The sequence below is a fragment of the Gastrolobium bilobum genome, unplaced genomic scaffold (assembly GCF_033153095.1).
Source record: "Gastrolobium bilobum isolate Gb01-03AN ecotype WA unplaced genomic scaffold, APGP_CSIRO_Gbil_v1 utg7754, whole genome shotgun sequence".
Taxonomy (NCBI): Eukaryota; Viridiplantae; Streptophyta; class Magnoliopsida; order Fabales; family Fabaceae; genus Gastrolobium; species Gastrolobium bilobum.
Window position 1 is genome coordinate 65,476 of NW_026896773.1, and position 14,404 is coordinate 79,879.

The window sequence follows — 14,404 nt, forward strand, 5'->3', positions numbered from 1 at the left end:
TTCTGGCATCGGTTGGAAGCTAGAACATAGTGGAATTTTTGTCCTCAGTCTGGATATAGCTCTTAAGTGGTTAGAGAGTGAACCAAGATAAATCTTGGTGTGATTATTCTTTTCCCTTCATCTCTTTGTTACCACTGCATTATCTATTATTGGATGAAATTTGGTATGTTTTAAATCTATTTTTTTATTGATGAAGGTTTGTTTTCTGTTTAATTTCATTTTTGGTTGAATTCTTGACAAAGGGGTTTGTTTTACATTGATTTTCATTGATTCTTATGGAAGAATTTACAATATAATTCACCCCCTTCTTGTGTTTCTGTTTTGCCATTCTTTTCTTTGTAAAGAATGTGTTTAAAATAACACATTAATGTGTTATGTGATTTTACCACAATTGATAATACACTCATCTCCTTATTTGGGGACGATGCAATTTGCATTATACATATGTATGATGGATATCTCAAGAGTGGTAACACTACTTATTTCACCCAAATTCTTTTACACATATGAACTACGAGAGAGAGAGAGATGAAATTGATATCCAACAAGTTCTCTCTAGTGACAATATTCACTAAATCCCTCTCTTACTTCCAAATTTGGGAAATTGGAATAGGAAATAGGAATGTTAAACTTATAGATTACTTTCATCAGGAGGAGCGAATTAATTATGACTGTCCCTGAATGATGAAGCCCTGAAGATTTATTACTAACTCTTTTTCTCTTTGCCAAGTTTTTTTCCCAAAGGAATTTTTCTAGGCCAGAGGTTTTTAATGAGGCAGTTTATGCAATACTTTGGAAGCGTATGTAATGTACTCCTTTTCATTTGCTAGTTTTCCCTTTTTGGATTTTATAGCAAGGTTTTAACGAGGCATGGGGTTAGCGTAATGATGTCCAAAGGAAACTGTTGTAAATTTACATTAGCGATCTAATTGGATGAACATTACTACAGTTGATTAATGATAGAAAATTATGAGATACCATTATAGAAAATTATAACTATTGCTTCATTTCCTCAGCTCCAGCAGTAGCTATATAACTCAATTGAGAGAGAGTTATATGCACTACACTCCTTTTTTCCTTTATCAAGCTTTTATCGTACTGGGTTTTTCTTGGAAAGTTTTTTAATGATACGCACAATATTAACATATAAAATATAGTATTTTAACTATAAATGTTGTACTCTTTTTCTTTAACTTAAGTTTTTATATGTCATTGGATTTTTTTAGCAAGGTTTTAACAATGCATATCCATAGTGCATGTTTAGTCATCCAAGGGTGAGTGTTATGAAATTTTAATTTATAGATGACTTGAATTTTGAATTATGTTACCATTGGCACTAATAGTGCAATTATCCCTCATTTATATTTTTGTAACCACCACACTAACGGAGTATCAACTCCCTATTCATGGTTCTATTCCTATATATACATGATGCTTATATTAGAAAATGGTTGCTGAATAAGAATTAGAATTCTAGCCTATTTCTCTTTGTCTTTTCCCTGCTTTCTCTCTTCGTCTTCTTTTCCTTCCTTTTATTTCATAACAGGCAATTATATTTTAATTTTTGTTGTTGTATAAAAGTAAAAGATTACAATTATTGATTGAGATCAATTTACATTGGTGTAAGATTTAATATTCGTACATAACCTAATAAATTTATATAAAAGGTGATTTTTATTGATCTAACTATTTATTATTATTCATTATCTTAGGTTGATTAACCAATTTGGTTCAAAAATAAAATTTCCACTATATGAGATTGGAATGATATATGGCATCGACAAGGAGAAGTGTTATTGTGGCTAGTACCTCTGTCTTGAAAGACAATAAGACAAGTTGCACAAGGCAACAATAGGTGAGATGCACTAGATATCTAGAAAATAAGACATGTGGTATGTCACAACAACATTGAACATTCACCTCTATTAATTCATAGACTCAATTAATAAAAAATTATTAATTAACATCAATTGAAAGGCTCAATCCAAACATTGAAGCATTCAATTCCCAAATAATAAATCAGTCATTCAAATCATTTTCCAAAATCATTAATTGATATCATTTCCTAAATTTTAATTAGAATTTTTCCCAAAATTGATAATTAATTTTGCTTCACCCTAAGAATTGAATCAAACGAAAAATGATGAAAAATGTTGAAAGTAAAATGAAACTCTATACGTTGCATCAATGACAAAGTACGCAAACAACCACAAAGTAAAGCAAGGAGAAGAAAACATGAATGACATGACAATTAGCGAACCATGTGCTTACTATAATGATATGTGACAAAGAATAATGACAATGACAGAGACAGAGGATACGTCATAGATGGGAAGGATAGAGAATGCCAGAGTATGTATTACATTAATCTTGTTATATATCGAGGGATTATTAAATAATTTTATAACTATAAACTTTATAAACATAATGTGTACAATAAGAATTATATTCTATAGATTTATGATAAAATTATTCAATAAAAATTATTTATAGTATAAAAATGATTTTAACTATGTATTATATCCTCCAACAACTTTACCATTACAAAATTTTGTAAGATACTTTCTAGCCGTAAATATATCATAAAGTAATTTTTTTTAATGAATAATTAAAGTTAGCACTTAGGATATTATCATTATTTTGAAGAGAGGTGATATCATTTCAATCCTAAATAAGTACAATGAAAAATATTAGTTGCACATTTACATGAAATTCTATCTTCAAAATGGAAAATGAACAAAAAATTTGGCTTGCTGAAACAAAACGATACCATTAAAGTTCTAATTTGGTTTACGGAAATCTAAATTTTGTTCATGATATAAGTCCACATGCACTATTTACAACATATGAAAGGATGTTGTTATATGCTCTGACACCATACAACGTTCAAATGAACGACATAAATCCCAAACTCTATCTCTAAAACTACACCTTGTTCTTTTGCCAACGAGGGGGGGGGGGGGGGGGGGCATGATTAGTGTGCTTTGATGACCTTTGCTAGCTAACTTAACCTCTTAACTCCAAACCTAAAATATCTCACCTCCTACAAGCACACTTTCATGCCATTCTACCTTATATACATTAACACTATTCTTTAACCTTTTACATTCTAACACATAACATTTAGTACATACTGTGATAGGAAGCTATATTTATTAAATATTAGGCATGTTATTCCAGAAAGTTTCAAGAGTCCAATCCAATTCTTGATCAGTTGGGGCAGTTGAAAAAGCATCTTGTTGAGTTTCAAGTCCCATTGATTGTGACTCTCCATTACAATACCAACCAGGCACTGGCGTTTTCGAGGAAAAGTTGTTAAAAAGGCTAAATAAGTCATCATCCATTGAATTCATCCCCTCTAATGTACCTTCTGTAATTGATTTTTTCCCTGTGCATATACATATAGTTTCACGTAACCTTAGTGAAAAGCCATACAAGAATGCAAAATAATAATAATGATACACAAAAGTAACAAAGTTGATTAATAGTAAAGAAGAAAGAGTTTCACCGGTTGAAAGTTGAGAAGAGTTCAAATCAACTGTTTGTGGATTATTTGTATATTTTGCACTATTTTTCAGTGTTGGCTCCATATGCACCGTGTCATCCTCCTCAATCGCGATGTTTTTCCTCTTATAAGATAACTTCCCTGTTATGGTTGAATCCTCATTGTTGGACTTGTCTTTAGGAAGAGAACTTTGAGCATCCACCACTAGAGAATCCAACATGCCACTATTTTCCTTAGGTGGTGATGATGCAACTTCATAGCAGGCACTAGCCTTGCTTGAATCTCCCATGAAGCTAGGAACACCACTCGCATATGATGAAACAGGGGTGGTAAAGCCAAGTGATGATGGTGCAACTTCATAGTAGGTATTAGCCATGCTTGAAGCTCCCATCAAGCCATAAACACCACTAAAATATGATGAAATTGGGGTGGGTAGAGCCAGGTGGTGATAAGCTCGAAGAAAACTTTGTATTCAAGCCTTGAACAAGAGCAAGGGATTCATATGGAGATCCTCCAAGGTCAGCATTGGAATCTAAACCATGATTGTAGCTCCCAGATTGATAATCATATGATTCATTTGCCGCAAAACACTGGTTGAACCAAGGATACCCATATTGAGAAATAAGGGATAATGGAAAACTCGCATTACTAGTGGATCCACTATTCACTTTAGGAAAGTTAAATTGAGGATATGAATTAGGATCCTTTTGTTGAGGATTTGCAGTAAAAAATTGACTTAGATTATTGAGTTCTTGACTACAAGAGGAAGATATGAATGAAGAAAATGATAACTGTGGTGAATATTGAGGTTGTGTGAATTGTAGTTGCTCTTGTGGTTGATGTTGGACTATTTCGAGAGGATAAATAGGCAACCCTTCTTTGAGGCACTTTTTCAATCTGGTATTCCAGAAGTTTTTAATTTCATTATCTGTTCTCCCTGGTAATTGAAAGCATAAACCATAGAGACATAACGAGTTAGAGATAAAATAGAAAAAGCATACAATGAATAAATGAGATATAAATGAAAGAAAAAAAATAAAAAGAGAAAGATAATATAAGAAGCTTGATGAGATTGATACTAATTAAGGAAACAAAAAAAGGGGTCTCATACAGACAAAAAAAAGTCTTGAGGTCAGCTAAAAAGTTATTATCAGGAGAAAAAAGGAAAGTAAATAATTTAACTAGAATTAAAATTGAAAAATAAACTCATTGAAGTTCAAAAGCAATCCTAGCAATGGTAGAGGCAAATCTGGAAAAAAAAAATTATTAAAAAAAAACCAGAGGCATGAAACATGTAAAAAATCTATGATCATTTTCAGAACCTAAATGATTAATTCTCCTTGAACAAACACCATGAACAAAATAAACCACAAAAACATGAATAAAAACCATGCAGATAAAATTGATATATTAAACACCATGAAGTACCTGCACGGCCATTCGAGCCCATTTGTTTCCTAGCTGAGCATGAAGCTGGATGACCAATTGTTCTTCCTCTTTAGAAAATGCACCTTTCTTCAGATAAGGCCTTAAATGATTTGCCCATCTCAATCTACAACTTTTGCCACACCTTGCCAACCCAGATCTCTTATACACGGAGTTCCACATCCCTTCACCATACGTTGACACATAATCTCTCAATGTAGTATCTTCTTGTGGCGTCCATGGCCCTTTGTTCATTGTCTCTTTGTCATCATCACCCCCTTCTTTTGATATAGCTTCATTTTCATAGCTTTTATTGAAGTGGATCATTCTTGGCATTGTTGATTGCTAGATAGCAACAACTAGAGCAAAAAGGGTAATTTTTTTTGGATGAAAAAAGTAACAAAAAATGTTAGCTTTTTTCTCAAGTTTAGGGTGGATGCATGTACTTACAGTGTTTGTGATGCGAGAATGTGATTAGAGATAAGTTGGTGGTGTTATTGAAGACAGTGGGTGATATTATATCACTAAAAGCGTTGAACCCATGTATAGAAGCAGAGGAGGAAGATGATCAGAATTATCACTGTGCAATTATAAATATTAGATTTATTATCACTGTGCAATTATAAATATTAGATTAAAGAACAGACTTACTTGTCAGTGGCAGAATGATGAAACAGACAGAATGAAAGGATGAATATATGCAGTATCAGAGGAATTAAATCCGAGCCCACAGAACGTGTCTCCTTAAGACAATTTGCCCCCTCACTGATGCCTAAGGTTGATGGACACTTGTCTCCCAGGATAGAACGAATTTCGTCTGAAGAATGGTGGCACTACTAATCAACAGCCCAAACGAACACAACAATATGCCAGAGGAAGTCACACCGGAGGATGAACAACAGTATGCAAAACCGGAAGAAGAAAAATTCCGGCAGAGTTTAAGTGCAGAAAAAACTGGATAGATTTCTGAAGGTGTCAGTGTCTATTTATAGACACTGACCGGTCACGATGAACAGTCGCCGGCGGCGAACCGCCGTGTCTGATGGCGGCGAACGGGTGCGACCGGTGACTGTTCCGACGAACAGATACGACCGGTGACCGGTTCAGCGAGCAGACACAACCGGTGACTGGTTCACGAAGGGAAAGAACCGGTTCGGTTCAATACTGCTCAAAAATCCGGCGGGTAGAAACGTTTTGGTTGGAGGGAAGCAACGGTAAATTTTTTTGGACAAAATATTAAAAAAATTTAATAAAAAATTATTTTTTATTACACACTATGAACTGAACTGATCCGAGCCGAGCCGAGTCGGACGGACGGAGGCGGCGGCGCGCGCGTGTGGTGAACCAATGCTCACCTAGCTCTTCCCCCTACATAAAACATGTAGTGACCCAAGGGCCAATCTAAGAGAGGGAAGTGGGAGCTTATATACTCTCCTATTTCCTACTAATTGTCCAATGTGGGACTTGTCGAAACCCACACACCTCTTCATCTTCCCTTTTTTCTCTTTTCTTTATTAACCCACTTCTTATTCATAACCAATGGATCATTGTACATTAATTCATTCATTAATTCCAACAATCCCCCACATGGATAAGAAGTCAATCATCGTGACAAAATGCATAAGAGTATAAATGCAAAGTGTAAATTCCTCAACGAGAAACAACTGCATCGAGATAGGTGGAGTTACCTTTGAACCTTCTCTAGTGAAAACCTATCGGATATACTCGGTCAATCGGTGGTCTAGGTCGACTTGAACCGTCAACCTTTAGTGTATACCTAGACAATAGGAGTCACACAATTGCTTCTCTAGCATTGTTGGTCCTTTGTTGCGCCCATTTTGGCTGTGGGACACCTGCCTGGTTCTGCGAGTGTTTTAGAGAATCGGCCTTTAAAAATTCTCATAGAAGCGGCCCTCACTTCACACTCACATAGGTGATTTCTTGTGATGTAAATCACTGTACATCATCTGAACACAACAGATTAAGAAATCATTAAAAGCCTTAATGTTTACCCTCATAAATACACTGTCTTGTCTTAGGAAAGAGTATGAGTTTAAAAACTCCACAGTGTTTGAATAGTCGACCATCACTTAGTTGTCTCTTTGAACCTAGTTCATGGGATCTCCACTCTTCTAGGTAGAGTTACCGCAATGCTCAACAATTGATAGGCCTTAAACCCATTCCTTTCGACAAATTTTCAACCAACTCTCTAGGAATCCCTTTGGTTAACGGATCCGCTATGTTTTCCTTAGACATAACATAGTCAATTGAAATGATTCCATTCGAGAGTAGTTGTCTTACGGTATCATGTCTACGACGTATGTGTCTAGACTTACCGTTATACATGACGTTCTTGGCCCTTCCAATAGCTGCTTGGCTATCACAATGTATGCATACATATGGTACCGGTCTTGGCCAATTAGGAACATCCTCAATAAAATTACGAAGCCATTCGGCTTCTTCACCGGCCTTATCTAAAGCAATAAATTCTGCTTCCATGGTTGACCTTGCAATGCAGGTTTGCTTGGACGATTTCCAAGACACAGCACCTCCACCAAGGGTGAACACATATCCACTAGTGGATCTAGTGTCATTAGAGCCGGTGATCCAATTTGCATCACAATACCCTTCTATAACCGCGGTGTATTTTTCGTAATGTAAAGCATAATTCTGAGTATACTTCAAGTATCCCAAAACAATTACCATAGCTTTCCAATGATTCTTATTTGGATTACTGGTAAAGCGACTTAACAGACTTACTGCATAAGCAGTATCAGGTCTGGTGCAGTTCATAACATACATAACGCTTCCCAACACTTGAGCATATAGCTTTTGTGCTGTAGCTTTACCAGTGTTCTTTAATAAACTCAAATTAGAATCTACAGGGTTCCTCACAGGAGTTATATTCAAACTCTTGAATTTCTCATGAACCTTAACTATATAGTGAGCCTGTGATAATGCCAACCCTGCAGATGTTCTACGGATTTTAATTCCTAGGATAACGTCTGCTATCCCCATATCTCTTGAATTTCTCAAGAACCTTAACTATATAGTGAGCCTGTGATAATGCCAACCCTGCAGATGTTCTATGGATTTTAATTCCTAGGATAACGTCTGCTATCCCCATATCTTTCAACTCAAACTTACTTTTAAGTAATTGTTTAGTAGCATTAATCATTTGATTATTACTACCCATGATCAACATGTCGTCTACATAAAGACAGACAATGGCAAAACCTTTTTCAGTATTCCGAACATAGACACATTTGTCACATTCATTAATTCGAAAACCATTTGATAACATAACTTTGTCAAATTTTTCATGCCATTATTTTGGAGCTTGCTTTAACCCGTAAAGGGATTTTATTAAGCGACAAACTTTCCGTTCTTGTCTTGGAACAACAAAACCTTCAGGTTGTTCTAAATATATCTCTTCGTCCAGGTCGCCGTTTAAAAAGGCAGTTTTCACATCCATTTGATGTATTTCTAATCCATTCAATGCAGCTACCGCGATCAACATCCTGATGGATGTGATCCTTGTAACGAGTGAATAAGTATCGAAGTAATCGAAACCTTCACGTTGCCTGTAGCCTTTTACCACAAGCCTTGCTTTATATTTATCAATAGTGCCATTCTCTTTCATTTTTCTTTTGAACACCCACTTACTTCCTAACGGCTTATTGCCAGGAGGAAGATTTACCAGTTCCCAAGTGTGGTTGGACAAGATAGACTCTATCTCACTATTGATAGCCTCTTCCCAGAATGGTCCTTCCGGGGACGTTATAGCTTCCTTATACGTCCGAGGTTCATTTTCCAATAAGTATGTCATAAAATCAGGTCCAAAGGATGTGGCGATCTTTTGCCTCTTGCTACGTCTAGGTTCATCTTCTATGTCCTCTACGGTATCAGTATCAGTTGTAGCATCTCGAGGTATCTCAACCTGATCATCATCATTACCACTTGATTCATGTATTTTCTTATACGGAAATATGTCTTCAAAGAAAGTAACTTCCCTTGATTCAATCACCGTATTAATATGTATATCTGAGACATCAGATTTATACACTAGAAAACGATAAGCACTACTATTAAGTGCATAACCGATGAATACACAATCCACGGTTTTAGGTCCGATTCTTAACCTTTTAGGTTTAGGAACCGCAACCATAGCCAAACACCCCCACACTCTAAAGTATTTCAGGGATGGCTTCTTTCCTTTCCATATATCATATGGTATGCTTTTTATCTTTTTGTGGGGCTTTTGTTGCAGATCTAGCAAGTGTACTAGTCGTACAAGTAATAAAATGATGAGTAAAGATCGTTCCCACGAGGATTTGTGTCAAGCACTGACTAACCATGTGTACTTGAGTTGAATCAAACAAAAGTTCATAGATTGCATAGATTTCTTGTCACCAGAAACTACACTGAATTGAATTAAACTTGATAATTAAATAAAATGTAAATTATAATATAAACAAGTAGTCAGATGTCATTTTCCCTCAAACATGAATTTATAGATGAACCAATTTCCATTATGAATTATCTACTATGTGATGTTGATCAACCTTTTTCTTATGATCTCAAGATGTAATCCCTTACTACCCTGATAGACACATTAATCAGAAACCCCAATCCCTTGGTGATTCCTTTCTTAATACATGCATTAATTACTAAGGTCTTAAGATCACATCAGAATCCTAGCATCAATCCCTTGACTACTAGAACACTGATGATGAAGTTGTCAAAAATAGAGAAACAATGTAAACATGTCTGTTCTACAATATTCCTCAACATGAAGAATTAATCAAGACAACTTCATACAATCACATAATAGATAAACAAAACATCTAATTAACCATTCATAAATTCAAACTTGAGTTCCATTGAATCAGACTACAAAGGACTCTCCTAAGACATAATTGAAATACAAACAAGAGAAGAAAGATCAAACTCCATTGACATGATAGTTGAGTCTTCAATCTCCAAGTGCAATTACATAGGAAATACTAACTATTACAAGAACTAATCCTAAGAATTTGGAGATTCAGAGAAAATGAGGAGTCAGATCAGATCTATGAAAGACCTGATCTGATCTCCCTTCTCCTAGTGTGATGAGAAAAATCAGAATGAGATATGATGAATTGGATCTGATGATCTAGAATCTGTCAGAATATGAAGGCCCCTTGTCCTTTTATAATTTACAAATTACAACTGAAAACTGACATGGGCGCTAAAACTCTCATTTCTGGACGTTTTAGCGCTCAACCTTGACGGATGCCCAACTGCTTTTAACTGTCTTGGGCGCTAAAACGCTCAGTTTTGGGCGTTTTAGCGCCCAACACTTAGAATTTTCCCATTCTTCAGAATCTTCTTCCTTCACTCTTTTGCTTCTTGAGCTTCATTTCCCTACAAAAACAATGTAAATTTTCAACATAAGCTTCAGAACTTGTATTTGAGAGATTTCCAGGACATTAACCTCTTTTCCATCCATTTAAACACACAAATTGATATTAATTCATGCTTAAGAACCTTATGAACTAAGGGTTCATCACAATTCCCAGATTTGAACATTGCTGTCCTCAGCAATGAATTAAAACAGAGAAGGACTTGAGATTCTTTACAGATGAAATTCATGAGGATGGACTTCAATTAACAAAAGATCAACATTTCATGATACAAAATTATAACCATGCAATCTCTTATTTCCTATGATTTGCCCAACATCATTTGTGACTTTTCAACAGATCAGTAAAGATGATATACAGAGACTTCCAAACAACAACACCCCCTTCACTAGGAACTTCTCAAAATTTATGAGAATTTTAACACTCTTGCACACTAGTGTTTAAGGATGTACTTATCACTCACTCTTCACTGCACTCAAACTACCATAGGCTTGCCCGTCTTCTCACTATTCATAGTAACAATGATCCATAAGGTAGATCAAAAAGGTTTTGGTATGATTAGCAATAAGGCTTGGTGTGCGGCTTGACTAAAGGTAAGGATTTCTGCAAAAGGGGAAGTTCAGATCAAATGAATCAGATTCAGATAAGAGGGAATTCACAGTAATTAATCAATTTCTTCCTAATTCCCTCAACTTTCTTCCTTTTCATGCTTTGTTCTTTTCTTTGAACCTTTCTTCCTCCTTTTCTTCCTGAAACTTTGTGTCTTTAACAAATTTTTTTTTTTCTTTTTCTTTCAGACACTTTGTGTCTTTAATACTTCCTTCTGTCTCTTCCAAACACTTTGTGTTTCACAACCTTTTCTTTCTTTTCCTTCTTTCTTTCTTATGTTTCCAACACCTTGCATTCACTTATTGCAAAAACACTTTCCTCCCCACAGAACACTCCATCCCTTATCACTTATCTGAAACTTTTAATCTGAAGGATTGGAATAAATGTGGTTCTTGGCTTGATAGACAACAGGCTAGGCTCAAGTGTTTCATGAAATTGGAACTTAAAGGTTGGCCATTTGACTTTCTGGTTCAAGAAGGAAATGCCTCTACCCTACACATCATCAACCATTTCAAGCAAGAAACAGGGCAAGTTCTAGAGCTATTCATGCAGTGAAGTGCTCTCTGAACAAAATTTTCTCTATAGGCTCAATTTCCTCACAGTTCAGAGTGCATGCTTGACTTTCTCTATATGCATCAAAACTAATCTTTCTACTCTTACACACTGAATGAGTCATGCAATCATTTCATTTAAGCTCAACATGCAAGGTATAAGATTGTATCCTTTAATTTGATCAATCATATAAAACTTTGATCAGTCAAATCCTCATGGAATTCCATATCACATCTGAAATCCAAATTCAATATTACAGCTAAAATCTAAATCACACAGAAAACTTAAAAACAAAAAGAAAAAGATTGAGATATTTCCCTGTTTTGGCTCATCAATTTGTGTGACATCTCCATGATGTTTGCATGCCATTCATTCACACCCAATTCCCAGATTTAAACGTTGCTGTCCCCAGCAACTAATTCAAATCTGAAACAGCAATGGATCACTGAAACACATTCATTTATAAACCAATAGCATCAGTACTATCATAATGTGCATCATGCAAAAACAGTGAATATCCCAATGTACTTAACTGAATTACAAAACTAAACTAACAGCAAAATAAAACTAAGAGAAAACTACCCAGAAACATGTAAATCATATGAGTGGACCAGCGCTAAAACGTTGAAATCAGGCGTTTTAGCGCTGGTCTCCAGAGAAAAGTGCACATTGATGTGCGTAGCCTTGCGCTAAAACGGCCACGTCTGAACGTTTTAGCGCTCTGGACCAGAAGGAACAAAAATTTTAAATTGCTGAAAAATAAAAGATTCAATCTCAAATATCAATGGTGTCTGTCAATGTTAAAGAACAAATCCCCGGCAACGGCGCCAAAAACTTGTTGTACGTTTAGCAAGTGTACTAGTCGTACAAGTAATAAAATGATGAGTAAAGATCGTTCCCACGAGGATTTGTGTCAAGCACTGACTAACCATGTGTACTTGAGTTGAATCAAACAAAAGTTCATAGATTGCATAGATTTCTTGTCACCAGAAACTACACTGAATTGAATTAAACTTGATAATTAAATAAAATGTAAATTATAATATAAACAAGTAGTCAGATGTCATTTTCCCTCAAACATGAATTTATAGATGAACCAATTTCCATTATGAATTATCTACTATATGATGTTGATCAACCTTTTTCTTATGATCTCAAGATGTAATCCCTTACTACCCTGATAGACACATTAATCAGAAACCCCAATCCCTTGGTGATTCCTTTCTTAATACATGCATTAATTACTAAGGTCTTAAGATCACATCAGAATCCTAGCATCAATCCCTTGACTACTAGAACACTGATGATGAAGTTGTCAAAAATAGAGAAACAATGTAAACATGTCTGTTCTACAATATTCCTCAACATGAAGAATTAATCAAGACAACTTCATACAATCACATAATAGATAAACAAAACATCTAATTAACCATTCATAAATTCAAACTTGAGTTCCATTGAATCAGACTACAAAGGACTCTCCTAAGACATAATTGAAATACAAACAAGAGAAGAAAGATCAAACTCCATTGACATGATAGTTGAGTCTTCAATCTCCAAGTGCAATTACATAGGAAATACTAACTATTACAAGAACTAATCCTAAGAATTTGAAAATTCAGAGAAAATGAGGAGTCAGATCAGATCTATGAAAGACCTGATCTGATCTCCCTTCTCTTAGTGTGATGAGAAAAATCAGAATGAGATATGATGAATTGGATCTGATGATCTAGAATCTGTCAGAATGTGAAGGCCCCTTGTCCTTTTATAATTTACAAATTACAACTGAAAACTGACATGGCGCTAAAACTCTCATTTCTGGACGTTTTAGCGCTCAACCTTGACGGATGCCCAACTGCTTTTAACTGTCTTGGGCGCTAAAACGCTCAGTTTTGGGCGTTTTAATGTTCAGGCGCTAAAACGATCAGTTTTGGGCGTTTTAATGTTCAGCACCAGCATCTTTTGTGCAACAGGGCGCTAAAACGCTCAGTTTTGGGCGTTTTAGCGCCCAACACTTAGAATTTTCTCATTCTTCAGAATCTTCTTCCTTCTCTCTTTTGCTTCTTGAGCTTCATTTCCCTACAAAAACAATGTAAATTTTCAACATAAGCTTCAGAACTTGTATTTGAGAGATTTCCAGGACATTAACCTCTTTTCCATCCATTTAAACACACAAATTGATATTAATTCATGCTTAAAAACCTGATGAACTAAGGGTTCATCAGCATTCTATTAGTAATATAATTAGACGTCAACATGGCTTCCCCCCACAAATTCTGTGGTGAACCGGACGTAATTAACATAGCATTCATCATCTCTTTCAGTGTCCGATTTTTCCTTTCTGCAATCCCATTTGATTGCGGTGAATAAGGAGTTGTTGTCTGGTGTATAATACCAGACTCTATACAGAATTCCTCGAAGGGGCCATCATATTCTCCCCCACGATCGCTCCTTACCATTTTAATTTTCTTGTTGAGTTGATTCTCAACTTCACTTTTATATTGCTTAAAAGCAACAATAGCTTCATCTTTACTATTGAGTAAGTACACATAACAATATCTACTGCAGTCATCAATAAATGTAATAAAATATTTCTTATTACCCCTAGATGGTGTAGATTTCATGTCACATATATCAGTATGTATTAAATCTAACAACTCGGTTGATCTTTCAACTGATTTAAAAGGTAATTTCGAAAATTTTGATTCAACACATACTTGGCACTTATTATTTAAACATTCAAATTTAGGTAATAAATCTAAATGTATTAAACTCTTAATGGACTTTAGATTAACATGTCCTAATCTACTATGCCATAAATTAGAAGACTCAAGCAAGTAGACAGAAGTAGTAGTATTATTAATAATATTGGAGTTGTTTACAGTCATCACATTCAGTTTGAAAAGGC

General features: G+C 35.2%; 1 protein-coding gene across 1 annotated transcript; it reads right to left on the bottom strand.

The window, feature by feature from the left end:
* Positions 1–3,912: 3,912 nt before the first annotated feature.
* Positions 3,913–5,266, bottom strand: LOC133301933 (transcription factor MYB97-like). Its single transcript, XM_061501647.1, has 2 exons — positions 4,934–5,266; positions 3,913–4,095 (listed from the first exon to the last, which is right to left on the bottom strand). The coding sequence occupies exons 1-2, from the start codon at positions 5,264–5,266 to the stop codon at positions 3,913–3,915; spliced, it is 516 nt and encodes a 171-aa protein (XP_061357631.1).
* Positions 5,267–14,404: the final 9,138 nt, after the last annotated feature.

Coding starts and splice junctions, on each gene's coding strand:
- LOC133301933 (XM_061501647.1), bottom strand. CDS start 5,266: ATGCCAAGAATGATCCACTTCAATAAAAGCTATGAAAATGAAGCTATA. Junction 4,096..4,933: donor GGGCTCGAATGGCCGTGCAG/GTACTTCATGGT, acceptor TGGTTCAACCAG/TGTTTTGCGGCAAATGAATC.